The sequence below is a fragment of the Gavialis gangeticus genome, unplaced genomic scaffold, assembly GCF_001723915.1.
Source record: "Gavialis gangeticus isolate Ggan-Ray unplaced genomic scaffold, GavGan_comp1, whole genome shotgun sequence".
NCBI lineage: Eukaryota > Metazoa > Chordata > Crocodylia > Gavialidae > Gavialis > Gavialis gangeticus.
In genome coordinates, this window is record NW_017729024.1 from 140,201,817 (window position 1) to 140,216,578 (window position 14,762).

The 14,762-nt window shown below is 42.0% G+C and overlaps 1 protein-coding gene across 2 annotated transcripts in view; it reads left to right on the forward strand.

Moving 5' to 3' along the window:
- ELOVL7 (ELOVL fatty acid elongase 7) overlaps window positions 1–14,762 on the forward strand; it is a 25,714-nt gene that overhangs the window by 9,779 nt on the left and 1,173 nt on the right. The window contains exons 2-6 of one of the 2 annotated variants that reach the window (XM_019517820.1): window positions 3,142–3,332; window positions 6,122–6,202; window positions 6,455–6,511; window positions 11,699–11,804; window positions 13,683–13,819. In XM_019517820.1, the coding sequence (XP_019373365.1) occupies window positions 3,142–3,332; window positions 6,122–6,202; window positions 6,455–6,511; window positions 11,699–11,804; window positions 13,683–13,819 (572 nt within the window). The remainder of the gene's footprint in view (window positions 1–3,141; window positions 3,333–6,121; window positions 6,203–6,454; window positions 6,512–11,698; window positions 11,805–13,682; window positions 13,820–14,762) is intronic. The other variant, XM_019517821.1, reaches the window with a different exon arrangement.

Here is a 14,762-nt window from a genome sequence, read left to right on the forward strand (position 1 = left end):
CACCCTCTGGGTGCGGCCCTCCAGCCAGTTGGCAACCCACCAGTTAGGCTGACCACCCCAAGCTCTGGGCTGATTCTAGCCCTCGGCCTCCTCTGGCTTCAGGCATCCCAAGCTCTGCCTATGGCCCATTCAGGCCTCGTGTCCTTTGACATGCCTGGACCCCAAGCCTATCCCCTTTTATGGGGTAACCCACCAGGTTGTGGGGGCTGAGGCTGTACAGCACTTCATCCTCACCTTTTGTTTTGTGTGACCCTGTACGGGTAATCGAGGAACAGCTTCCTACTTAATATAAACAGTGTATTTATAGCAGTTTCTTACAGAGCTGTTACAGGGCCTGCTGTTCTCCCCCAGCCTCTCTCACTCTCCTCCTCTTCCTGTCTCCTCCCCCTCACTTCCTGTTCCTCCTTCAGACTCCTCCTTTCTGCTGCTGCTGGTTTTGCCTCTGAGATCTATAAGTGTTACACCTTTCACTGGGGAGGCACAGGTATGGCATTTCCAGGAGACCGCCTGTGGCAGGGCACCATTTGTGCCTGCCACTTTTAAGGGCCAGAAGACAGCAGCCGGCAGGTGCCTGATGAGGGCAGCCATTTTAGATTCAGGGCTGCCTATATAAACAGGGCATTTCACTGCTGGAAGGCCAGGCAACAACATTGCCTGGCTGCAGGGCTGTTGGTGTCAACTGGAGGTAGAGGAGGAGCTGTAGGGGATGGTCAGGAGGCTCCTGGTCCTGGGCGTGACCTAAAACTGCACCTGCTGGGAGTGGGTGGCCTGGTGGGGCTCCCAGTGGCACAGGAGCCCCCAGGAAATGCCAGGCCAGTTACCACCTGGTGAAAGGCGGGTTGGGGTGCCTTAACCCCTAGCCCCCACAACCGGGTGGGTTACCCCCTTTGTAGGATCTGGAAGGTGGACCCCCAGAAAGAGAGAGAGAGAGAGAGAGTGGGGCCATAGACTCGCACCTGTCTGGACATCCCCTGACTGGTCCATGCTGGGGCCAGGACTGGAAGGGCCGTGGGCCCACCGCAAGGAACACCCAAGAGCCGAGGGCCTGGGGTTCTGACTGGCCTGGAGGTGGGCCAGGGCTAGTAGCCAAAGGTCCCGTGGGGACTACACCCGTAAGGGGAAGCAGTTCAGGGAGTGATGCTGCCCAAGATGTAGGCAGAATAGGCTGCCTGAGGAGAACAATCCAGGTGGGGTTCAAGGAGTAGGATTCTGGGGCCCAGTGTGGGGGGCTGGTGATTGTGAGAACATTTGGATGCCATCTGTGAGGCCTGAGCTGTGGTGTAGGGGAGGTACAGAGCCACAGATAGCACCCCCTGGCATCGGGGCAAGAAATGGGCAGCCTCCCGCCTTATTAACATCAATTAAATTAACAACAAGGCATGGTGGGTGAGAAGGCACGCGGTTAGCCCAGAAACAGGTTGGTGGGCACAGGGACATCAGCCCCGAGAAGGCCCCCTGTTACACCGCCCCACCACACCAACCAACCCTAACAGGGTGCAGTTTTGCATCTTACCCAGGACAAGGAACCTCCTCCATCCCCATAGTGCCCACCCTGACCTCCAGGTGTTCTGGGAGCTGCAGACTGAGTCTGGCTCCCTAAATGTAACTGCTAGGTCTGTTCTTAGGGCCTGGGCTTATAGTAAGGCTGCCCAGCCCTCCTCCAGTCTGGTGGCCCTCTTGTGCTCATGTGACCACCTAATTGGGCCTCACCACACCTTCTGGCTGCTGCTGGCTGCCCCACAGCCTGCTCAAACGCTTTAAAGTGGAGGGCACCAAAGATGCCCTGCCACAGGGGGTCATCTTTTAATTCGCCCCTCCCACTGCTGTAGTGGGGGTAAGCAGTGTGGGGCTGGTGGTGTGGGGAAATCAAGCAGTGTGAGCCCAGCATGTGCTTGCCCTCTTCCCTCCCCTTTGCTTCTCACCCTTGCTCCATGTGACAGGCTGTTCTTATAGCCTGGGGCATGGAGTGCAGCCCCAGTCCAGCGCCTGTGGCCGCGGTCTGGGCTGCATGCCACTGCTACAGGTAGGGCTGGGGCTGTGCTCAGTGCCCCAGGCTGCAAAATGGATGGAGCCTGCTGGTGCAGAACAAGCAGGGAAGCAGAGGCTGTGTGAGCAGGAGGTAAGATGTGAGAGTGCAGAGGCAGTAAGGGGATAACAAGGGTGGGCAGCAGCTGTGGTCCAACTGCAGGTAGGGGCTGGAGCCTGAGCCACAGCAGCCACTTGTCCCTGACCCCCCATATTTGGTTCTAAGATGAGGGGCTGCCCCCATGTTAAAAAGAACTCATCTCGGAATTGAGTAAATGTGGTGTATAATATGCCAAGAACATTCCTTCCAATGCTGCTGAGCAGAGAAATTAAAGGGAATAACAAGAGTGAAACCAGCTCCATGAACTAAGGAGATTAAATGAATTCTGCAAACTGTTCTTAGAATGATCATGATACACTAGCAGTAGTGTTCCTTTTTGTTTGCTTGTTGGATCACGGATGGCTGTACCTGGATATAGTTTTAGAATATTGTGTGAACCTGCTAGGTAACACTTGCTTTGCTTGCTTCAAAGGTGTAGATCACATGTGTGTGAGAGACTAGAAATGCCCAGGCAAAATTCTCTAATGATTCTGAGGTCTGGGACCAGATAAATGAAACTGAAGGATAAATTAGTGTGAATGAAATAAATCCCTCTAGTGAGGGGGATGCATTTTTATTTTAACCAATTTTATTTCATGCTTTTCTGTACCATGCCAATTATCTACATCTTAAAATATGCAGAATGTAAAGACTTAAATTGAGTCACTTGACCTTTATTTATCCCCATAGAAAGATGTGTGATCTCAGAAGGTTTTGAATCAAAAACTGAGTAAGAAATTTGAAAATGTGTGCATGGGACAGTGGTGACTTCAATAATAATAATAATAGTAATAGTGACTTACCTTGCTTGATACACCAAGGACCAAATGAGATTGAGAAGAAGCTCTTAAAGGGGCTACATTTTGTGGCCACATGTTATAAAAATGTGAGGTTAATACCCAATTCTAAAATTTGACCCAATGAGAGAGCTTAAACCATGACTTTTTAAAGAATAGAATAACTTTAAGTCAATGTGGATGTGATGAGTGTTGTAAAAATCATGATTTTTCTTCTAGATCCAAGAGTGGAAGGCTTGCCCCTCATGTCTTCACCTGTGCCACAGACTGTTATCATTGGAGCATATATTTATTTTGTCACTTCTTTGGGGCCAAAACTCATGGAAAACAGAAAACCTTTTGAACTCAGGCAAACAATGGCATTTTACAATTTTGCTGTGGTAGCCCTATCACTGTATATGACTTATGAAGTGAGTATTTTAGAATAGCTACTTTGTTTTGTTTTATTTTTGTTAAAATGGTGAACTGGTTTTTTATGTACATGTGTATATTTGCATTATGTTACAACATATATAAAAATCTTTTCCCCATTGATTCTTCCTAGATCTGTTGTGCTGAATGTTGAAATTAAGGTATCAAAAAGTTTATATAGAATTGAGATACTGGTTGAAGAGAGAATTATTTGTAGATGAGATGAAATGGGTATTTTGTACTATACTGTCACGCAAGCTTATAATTTAAAATCAAACTATTGACTAAGTTAATTTTTTTAATTTGTGGGCTGGGAAAATTAAACCAGACTAGCCAATTTCATACAGTTTTTATAGGTGTGTGTGTTTTTATTTATCTTTCCCATCATGCAGTAGAATAGGCTGTTTTTAACACTGAACAGGGAACATAGAACCAGAAAAGTAGTTACAAATTTAATTTCAGTTTTCAGACTGCACAAACTACACAACTCAGATCTTGTAAATGTTTCTTTTATTTAAAAAATTAGTTTGGTATCTTGCTCTCTTAAAAACCTTAACTATTGCAATATTTTAGAATGATTATTAACTCTCCTCTTTCCTGTCATGCCTCCTTAGTTTTGTAATTTCTCCTCATTTCCTCCCCACCCCCCAGTTCTCTCCCCTCTTGAAAGTCAAGGAAAAAAAACTGTGCTTCATAGAACAAGGTAGCAGTTTTTCACGGGTTAATGATCATGTGATTTGGATTTAATGGCAAAAAAAAAATCTTACATGTACCTGGTATGTGCCCTTGCAATATTGTTAATACAAATGCCATTATTTGTAACCATCTGTAATTTATTCATTTTTCAATAGTGTTGCTCAAAGTGTGGCTACCCGGCAGTACTACAAATGGCCAGCTAAAACATCTCAACTAGGAATGGCCCTTTTTGATGGTGAATCTGGCTTTGATACAGTTGTTTCAGCTTTAATAAACTGGTGAAAGTTGTCAACTTGGCAATGTTTCTATTTAATTCAGTTAATGTAACCATAGTAGTGGATTACAGAGTTCTTCTTTTTTTTTGTTCTCTTAGAGGACTGATACATTGGCTAAGTAATAACTGTTGTACAAAGTACAAGTGGTAGGAAGGTAAAATGTATGTTTCCTTTAGAACTTTCTGCTTTGGAAAATAACACACGTTTTTTCTATATCTGTATCTGGGAGGGATAAAAAGCCCTTGCCTTTTTCACTCCAGATGCCAACATGGTATTTGAGTTCCCGACCACCATGCCATTGTTTAAAATATCACAAAAGAATAAATAGATGCTTTATAGCAGATTGAATCTCAGCCCTTCTCTCTGGCTTCCAACAAAAAGCTAATTCTTTTCTGTAAGCCATTTTGTGGGTGTGTTGGCATCAGGCAGTCTTAATGTTTCAAATCTTGTTGATCTGATTTGTTAAATGAATAAACTTTTACAGATGTTATTCAAAGTTCAGTTTGCTCTGGACTACAGCTCATCTGCCAAGAAAATTCAGTTTCCTGTTATACATTAATAAATTATCAATTGACAAATATATGTCAAAAAGAGGGAGTTTGGTACTGGTGGCTGGCAGGAGTGAAAATGAAGTGTGATGTCTACAATGCTGCTCTTGTCTGAACTCTAATATAGCATGAGAGAGAAGGATTAGATGTGACATTTGTTGTCATTAGTTCTGTACATCTGTTTATGATCGTAAGGGCTCAGCTTCTCCTGTCTAATTTGCATGCCAATTTTATATATATATATATTTTTAAAGAAAATACATACTAGAAAAATAGACTTTATTGATTCTTCTTTCTTGGCCTCAGTCCTCTTCTCTTAGCTACAACTTGTCAAACTTGGCAAAAAAGCTGAAACAATGAGCTGAGAATGTGGATAGAAACAAAAATTCATTAATTGTAACTTTTTAAATGACTTTCCCTTAAAAATCAATTTAAAAATGCCCAGAACAAACCAACAGAACGGAACGCTCCCCATTTTGACAACTCTTTTGACTGCCTTTTATGGCTTTTGACCCCTGTTTAAAGAATTGTTACAAATGGAAAGCGATGATGCTATTTGCTTTTTCACTTGGCATGTGATTTGGGCAAAATAATTAAGGGGAACTTGCTACTGTTGCACAGCTTTCAGTTTCTGAAGCGTGTCTGCCATTGAATGAAACCAAAAAACTAAGTTATTCTTATTGCCAGATTTTCCTCATCAGATGGTGGTGTCTTTTAGTACAGCTAGGCTTGCTGAGCTGAACAGGCTTAGATGGTAGTAAAAATGATTTAACTGAATCCATTTGAATTCTCTTCTGCTGAACCTGTTTGAAAACAAAAAAGAGAAAAAAATATAAAGAACCAGATTATTTAATTAAAGTCTAAACAAGATTAAAGTGTAATTTTATGTTAGTACTTTTAACATTTTCTCAAGTGTCAACATGGTTGGATTCCATACCAGTACGCAGGCCTTTTTCCATGATTTATTTACTTCAATTACCTGCTTCCCATAGAGATGAAACGACACAAATCTCTAATGTCTGTTCTGGGGAGCAGGTATTGCTTCTTTTGGAGCACTGTGGTTTAGATAAATGGTCACAGATGTGGCTTTCATCCCCACATGGGTATGGGATTCAACTTCCGTACTGTGCAACAGCAACAATCTTTAGGATAACCGCTTTTATTTTGAGGTAGGTGATGAGTCAGCCAATCCCTTGTTAAAGTCGCTCAAAATGAATTAAATTTTTATTCAGTCATAAACTAATTCTTCACTGTTCCCCTTCTCACTAGTTTCTTATGTCTGGCTGGGCCACAGGTTATTCATTTCGTTGCGACATTGTCGACTATTCCAGGTCACCAACAGCTCTAAGAGTGAGTAACCAAATCCAGCTAATTGTTATGCAATGTTAACTTTATTCTTAGGAATGCTTTTTGAGCAGTCATCTGTATCACCTTGGGGGAGAACGTACCAAATGAAGAGCACATGAGGAACTAGAAGGGGGCAGTAAGGAAAAAATGTGGAGAAAGTTCTCTAAAGCTGAAGAAAGTTTTGAGTTTAAAACAAAACCATAAACAAATTCTTTCTATAATAATTTGACGCTGTTTATTTTTCATTTCTCTTAGATGGTTCAGACTTGTTGGCTTTACTACTTCTCCAAATTCATTGAATTGCTAGACACTGTAAGTATATAGTATATGTGAAAATTAGTAAATATGTGATCTTCATGGAAGAAAAGACAAACCATAGGAGTCTGATCATACAGAAACTTTGTTATTCAATGATTTAGCATCTTCAATCAGAATTGATAAATCGGAGAATGCTGAAGGACGAGAGCTATTTTAAGCCTCGTACAACACACTTTTTTGAGCATGTCCCCATTGGTTAGAAGGGGGAGACTTCAAACTTCTCCAAGCTGTCCCTGCAAAGTACTTAAATGTAATAGGTTGGGCTTGAAACAAGTGCTGGCTGTGCTTCAGGTTCTCTGCTTTTTCTGCTCTCTTTTATCTTGTACGTTTAACAGTGAAGTTTCCAGATACAGCATAATGCCACCTGTCCCAAATTCAAGGATTGATACTGGCTGCAGTGAACTAGTAACACAATTGACATTTGGCTTGACACTGAGTTGTTTGCCTGGGGGGAGGCAGGACAGAAATTCTGGAAATGGATGTTGATTGACTTAGTCCTTCTTCTCTTTATTGCTATCCGTTAATTGAGTAACTTTGAACTAAGCTTGGGCCTGAAAGCTTCATTTCTTCATCCAAATCCTGACAGTTGTATACTCTTCTCTAACTTCTCATTTATTCAATTATTTCTTAGCAGTCTCCTATTGTAAAAATGTAATTGTTAACATGTCACCAAAGTTGCAAACTTGTGCTGTTTAATTTATGATTCCTAGCTATTTGAAAACAATCCTTTATTGTATGCATGCTGTTTATTCTGCCCCTGATAGTTATCTTCCCCTTTTCTGTGTACTGTAGCCTACTTGTTCTTGCCAGCAGACTCTCTACCTTTTTTTATTCCTTCTGTTTCATTCCCTTCCACTGTGTTGTTTGAATTTTCTATTTTCTTTTTTCCTCCTCCCTTAACAGCTTCACTCTGCAGATTGCTGGTCTTCTAAATATTGCAGCACCAAAGTCCACATTGAAACAACTCAGTCTTAGGCCCCACTGCCTTTCAACATCTGTGGGCAATTCTTTGAAGTTTGCTAAGTGGCATATAAGTGCTAATTATTCTTTCTTAATGATGCTTTCTCTCTGAGATCATTTCTCTGCCTTTTATTGAATTCATTTAGACACCTTCTACACAACTTCTAAAATACTCCAGAGTTTTCAGTCTAAACAGTGCAGGTTCTCTTACTCTCACCCTCTGTCATGTTCACTGAGTTTATATGAACTGCAGAAAATATTCTTTAGAAGTGTCTTGCTGGGTTACAAAATCAGAGCACTAAATTGAATAATCCTGAGTCTTGAATGAGCTTATTTATTTTAGTATGTATTATCTGATCTTGTTCTCTTAAGTTCCCTTTCTGATAACTGCCCATTATAGAAGGGAGTCACTGTCACTGGAATATCAGAAGAAGCAATTCAACTCCTTTAAAAAGGAAATGAAGAAATAGACTTCTGTTGCTTCTCTAAAGCCTCATCTACATGCAAGTTCTTCACATAAATTTAATTTTTCACTTGCTTTTTTAGTTATAGATTCCAGTGGCTTAACAAAGATGAGGTGGAATTACAAACTTTACTATATATGGATGAGAGAAGCAGAGGTGCAAAGAGCCTGAGGGGTCTGACTTCTTTTTTTTCCCCGATAACAACATGAATACTGGGAAAATGTACAACCAACTTTTTTTCTTTTTTTTTTTTAAAGTATGCATCTCTGGTACAGACTACTTTACGATACTGAGCTCCATAATGCACAACAAGATGGAGTAGTAGTGAGCGTTATGCTGGCAAAGACCTGAATTTGATTATTTAGAGGTGGAACTGATTGGTCAGAAGTGTTGATTTATTTGTCTGCAATATTATGTGTCAGTCACTCACACCATGCTCCCTAGGTTGCGGTCTCTAGATCAGTGGTTCCCAACCTTGGGGTCACGACCCCATTTGGGATTGCAACGCTCAAAAATAGGGTCTCAAAGACGCTCAACAGTATCAACTGATTATGCGTTTAGTATCTTTTTTAGACTTTGTATTCAATATTGGTTTTCAATCTAAAAAGAAGCTAGAATGATTTTAAGTGTTTAAATGAAAAATATGAAGACCATAAACTTTGTAATGCCATATTTATGACTTGTTGATTTTTGGGGTTGAAAAAATTTCCAGTGTTTAAATAGGGTCATGCTGAGGAAAGGTTGGAAAGCTCTGCTCTAGGTGAAAGAATCTGTGCTGAAAGTCAATGCAGTTTTCACTTGGGACTGCCGAGTCCTCCACTGACATGATCTTTTTGGTCAAGCAACTGCAAGAGAAGCATAGAGAAAAATGAATTCTACTGTACATAGGCCTTTGTCAGATTGATAGAGGCTTCAATACCGTCAACAGACAGGGCCTTTTCACTGTTTTAAGAAATTGGGTATCAGTACCCCCCATCCCCCAAACTAAACATAATGAACATAATTTTCTTATTACATCAAGGTATGAAGGCAACTGTAGTATATGAGAACAATGATTCAAATGCCTTTGACATCAATGGGGTGAAACATCTTAACTCCCATGCTTTTTAACATCCTTTCATTCCTGCTTTTTCATGCATTCAAGGATGTCAATGATGGCATTTATCTTCAAACCAGACTAGATGAAGATTTGTTAACATAGCAAGGTTTAGCGCGAAAACCAAGTGTCAATGCAACACGGAACTGGCAAGCCAAGCTCACAGTGTTGGTCACGGTGGTGCGGCCGGGTGGTGGCAAATTGGATACGGACAGGTGGGAGTTTTGGCGATGGAGTCTGAGCGGCACAGGAAGAGTATTGGTTCCTTAAACAAGATGGAATTTATTTAACTTATGCTTACATGCGTAGGAAACGATGTCTTCAGTTACAGTAACAAACAGGTGAACGAACAAAGGGGTCTGTTGGCCCACAGGGTTCTCCAACAAGCCCTTGCTTTCTACCTCTGACGAGGTAGGTGCGGCTGCCTGTTGGATAGTCCTAGGGCTGGTCGACAGCTCATAAATTGGTGACACACAATGAACTTTAACGATGTAACGCCAGTCCAGTAAGGACAACGAAGAGCCGAAATGGTGTCCGAAGCAGAAGTCAGGAGCCGGTGAGATGAACCGAGGACACAGCCAAAGCTGGTGAGGAACGATCTGGATCAACGTTGATAGCCAATGCTGAAGGTAAATCGAACCCAGGAAATCAAAACAGCAATGCAATAACAGCAAGTGACACGGAATGCCAATCGAGGGAGGAGATCAATAGGCCCAGAAGCCTGACTGAAAGACAGTCCCTGGAACACACCAGCCTCTGTCTTCAGCTAACGCGATCTCCCCCGAGGAAGGGGGCTCACAGAACTTTTATCTAAATTTAGTGGCCAATCAGAACACTCACAGGGAAGAAATTTCTAGTCACTTTACCTCATGCTTGAACTGTCACTGAGCATGCGTCTGTGGGGAAAGTAGGTCAGACATGACTGACAGGTCCGCGGGTCACCCAGGGGGCACGAGCTGGGTGAGCCTTGGAACTTTCCACTCACAGACTTCAACCGCACATGTCAGTTACAGTTCTTCTGTGTTGGCAGCATATACTTAGGATTTTTCCGAGACACCGAGGTAAAAGGAACTGAGAAAAGAACTCTATTTGCAGATTACGTAGCCTTGGTTGCCCACAGTGAATCTTCCCTGCAAAATCTCTTGGGCAGATTTTCTGAATCACGCAAGAGCTTTACGGTGACAATTAGTCTCTAGAAGACCGTGATCATGTACCAAGGGGTGAAAGAACCAATACCTGATGTCACTCTGGAGGATAAATCTCTTGGTGGTGTTGGTCATTTTTGCTACATGGGCAGGAAAATTGATCTTCAGATTGAACTGCGTAACAGAATTGGAAAAGCAGGTAAGAATGTTGGGATATTACAAAAATATGCATAGAATAACAGCAAACTGTCGGCTGAGGTGAAGACATGAATCTACGAGGCTTGCATGCTGTCATTTCTGCTTTATGGTTCAGTAACGTAGAATACATATCCTAAGCGCGTCAATAGACTGACCAGCTTCCACATGAAATGTCTGTATAAAATCCTGAAAATAAAGTGGAAAGACAGAATGCCAAACACAGAGGTACTGGAGTGCACAGGACTGACTTGCCTAGAAACCACTATCAAGGAGGTTGCAAAGGATTTGCCACATCAGGAGAGTCAGAAAACACTGCATTCCCAAGAATATTTTGTTCAGTGAGATGAGATGGCTCTAGAAAGCAGGGTCATCCTCTATGGTGGTACTGCATATCATTTTTGCTCACATCAAAGTCATTCATTCAGCATCAACCTAGAAAGCTAGAAGGAGCATGGGGAATCTCATCTGATCTGGAGGGAACATCTGGTTCTGGGTGCCATTCAACATGAAGCAGCTTTGATCCAGAGGATGGAAATAAAGCAAGAAAGAAAAAAGCAGCATTTTGTAAATTTAGATTCTGTCTTAGGCAATATATGGATCTGTGTAACTTGTAATAAATTGTGTCGCTCTGAAGTTAGGCTGGTCAATCCCACATTTGTCCCACAACCCAGCCCAACTGGGGCTGCTGTTCCCTGCTGCCCTGCTTTTGTCCCCCGTGACCTGTAGCAGCAGGGAGCAGAGAAGCTGTGTGGGGATCTCCTCGCCCACCACTGCTCCTCCTGTGTTGCTCTGGCGATACGCCTCCTGCACATAGGGCTGCACTGAGGACGGTGGCACAGGGCTGCGCCCCTCAAACCAGTGGCGGGCACAGGAGATGCGTTGCCGGGACAGTGCGGGGTGAGCAGGGGCAGACAAGGAGATTCCTGCATGGCTTCTCTGCTCTCTGCCGTGCCGGGTCATGGGGGTGGGAAACAGGGCAGCAGAGAACAGCGGTGAGCAGGCCTGCTCTTCCCTGCCACCATGTGCACCTCCAGCAGGGCTAGGGGCCACCTCCGGCTGGGGGGGTGGGCAGGGGGAAGAGAGGCATGAGTAAGGCCAGGGCATTGGCAGGCTGATGCGCAGCCATGGAAAACCGTGGTTACTCAAAACTGTGTACTGTGGTAGCCAAAATGCTATATGGAATATTAACCATGGATACTCAAAGGCATAGTTGGTGAGGGAAACCTGTATGCACTAGATTTGAACAGCTTGTATCATAGAATTAATTGTAAATAAATTACTTGCATATACAACTTCTGTAATATTCTTAAATTTTCAGGTCTTTTTTGTTCTGCGTAAGAAAAATGGCCAAGTTTCTTTCCTGCATGTCTTGCATCATTCCATCATGCCGTGGACCTGGTGGTTTGGAGTCAAATTTGCTCCAGGTAATAGAGAGAGAAGGAGCTGAAATTGTGTGTGTGTGTGTGTGTGTGTGTGTGTGTGTGTGTGAGAGATAATATTATATATAATTATGCATCCTATTCATTTTAAAAATATTTTAATACTATTAAAATTGTATGTAATTTACAAGCTCCCACACTGTAAATGAAAAAAGATACCAAAAAGGATACAAAGTTTAAACACTGCTTAAAAATATATCTATATGTATTAGTGTTCTGTGTAACTGCTCAGATTAAAGCTCCTAAAATAAATGGAATGGGGGAGAAGGCAAAAAATATTTGGTTTGCTCTTAGTAGCATGTGGTATAATGCCACTTTCTGCTGCTGCTGGTGGTCCATGGAAGACGTGCAAATGAGGGTTTTTTCATTGCCTGTTTTTTGGTTTTTGAAAGAAAAAACAAAGTGTGTGTAATGAATGCTTCTACCAGGCATTGGTTGGCAGCAAAAAGGGCTAGGTTAACATTTTCAAGGTACCTTATGAATTATACCAATGGCTCAAGCCCCCACCCAGAAATCTGGGAACACTAAATTTGCTGGGGTATCATGTATAAACAAACCATTCCCTCCCTGAAAGCAGTGTAAAGATGAAACTCAAATTTATTACAAAGAACAAAATTAAAAGAAAACATTAAGTATAATTATAAAACACTATCCGCAAAGCAATGTCAACAGGTGGCACCCTCTTGGGGAGGCTTCACCCATAATCATGCAGTCTGGGACTTGGGGCTCCCCAGCAGATAGTTCTGGGGGCCTGCACCTCTATAACTGCCCTTCAACAGGTTGGAAAGTGGGGCCTACACCAGTGTGTCCTGAGCTTACCCTTGGGTTTACTGCACTGTAGGGAGCTGCTTGAGAGCATGGGTTCTTCTACATTACAAGGGGCTCCGCTAATCCTAGAGATGTGGTAGAGTGCTGACCTCCACTTCTGCATGTTGGCTTTGAGGGGTTAACTGCAGCTTTTGTCAGCAGACTGTACCCCAAAATTTCTTTCCCCAATCCCAGTTCTGCTGGGCAGAAAACTGCAAAAGAACTCAAAGGAAAGGTCAGGCCTATCTTGGCTTGGGCCTGAACTACAACTAGTGCCCAACCACGCTACTTGATTGGGACATGAACTACAAAGGGAGGCGCAGCCTATTTCACTGGGCCTGAACTAGGCAGCAAAAGTTGGCCAGACCTATACTGCACTGAGGTCTGGGTAAACAACAAATAGTGCCAGGTCTCACCCTGGCCCAAATTGGTCAGTCAAACATACGGCTGGGGTTCAGCCACACAGCTAGGCTGAAATGCAATAGCCATGAAACAGCAAAAAGGACCCAGGCCTACGGTTGCAGCCTGGACATCCAGGCTCAGTTATACCACTGTACTGAGTCACTACAATTACAAAATGGGGGGGTGGGGGGTCAGAAACTGCCAGGACCCATTACATGTGTTTTATAAAAACCAAAAGTGGCAGAACACTTACAGGATGGTGTTTTATTGAGGGTACTTAAAAAAAACAAACAAACAAACAAACAAAAAAAAAAACAAACTTCCCTGTACTCTTGTTCCTTGGCTCTTCTGAAGCTGCCCCCAGAGAATGATTCAAAAGGAGAAACTAGTGCTACAAATTTCCCTCCTCATTAAAAGATGATCTTTCTCTTGGATCCTGCATGTTTCCTGCAGATGAAACTGCACCAATGCCTGCATGGTCCCAGTGTATAGTGGTGAATAAGAATTCCACCACTCCCCCACCCCCGCCCCGGTAACACCTATCCATACCCAGTAGCTCAAAGCAAAATGCGAAAACCTGAGTTGATGGTCTTGGCAAATGTAATTTTAATTAAAGAACTGTTGCAAGCCTTAAAATATTTTATTGTTCTATAGGTGGTTTAGGAACATTCCATGCTCTTGTGAACTGTATTGTACATGTCATCATGTATACCTACTATGGACTTTGCGCACTGGGACCTGCCTATTATAAATACTTGTGGTGGAAAAAGCACATGACAAGTATACAGCTTGTGAGTAGTTTCCTTTTGTTAACTAAAAAAAACTATCAAAAACCATTTTAAGTGTTCTGGCTGAAACATTTTATATGGAAATTAACATGTAGTATGACTCAACATTAATATTGGACTGGGTTCACATAATTCTTTTACAATAACAAAATGAGTTTCACCTTCTTTTTCAACTGAGTTTGGCAAAAATCATGAACCCAGTCAGGTATTTAAAATGTACTGATTGATACTTTTAGAGGGACTAAACACCCAGAAGTTATCTTTGAAGCCGTTGTGAGTAGTGAGTAACTGCTATTTAATTATGTTGTGCTTGGCAAATATATTTCTAAAGAACTATTTGTTGCTTAAAAAACTTTTGGGATATGCATTCTCACCAGGAATAAATAATTATTTAAAAATGTAATGCATTGTTAAATGGCTAGTAACAGATTTTTTTAATTATTTGGATTTTGATATCTCTGATTTGGATATGCCTTTTAATTAAAATAATAAAAATAGGTATTTTATACAGGCTGTTGTAATTGACAATCTCTTATTTTTTTATAAATAAGTAGAAACCCCTAAACATCACACTGACTTCTCTTGGTAGGTTGCAGAGCACGGGGAGAACAAATAGTTACATTATTTAAAAAATGAAACAAAACAAAAAACCAAACTTGGTTACTTTGTAAAATCTTTGTAATTCTTCTGAATAACTTGATTTACTGAGTTTGTGTCATTTTATGTACTTTTGATTAAGCTGTCACCTATTTGTTTCCTTTTTAAAGTAGTGGTTTTCAACCTGTGGTCTGCTGATCCCTGGGGGTTCACAGACTATATTTAGGGGGTCTGCAAAAGATGAATGTGATTGATCAAAAGTATGTGAATATCCACACTTACAATTCAAAGGGGTCTGCACCTCCACCCAGTATTTTTTTTTTTTTTTTTTTTTTTTTTTTTTTTTTTT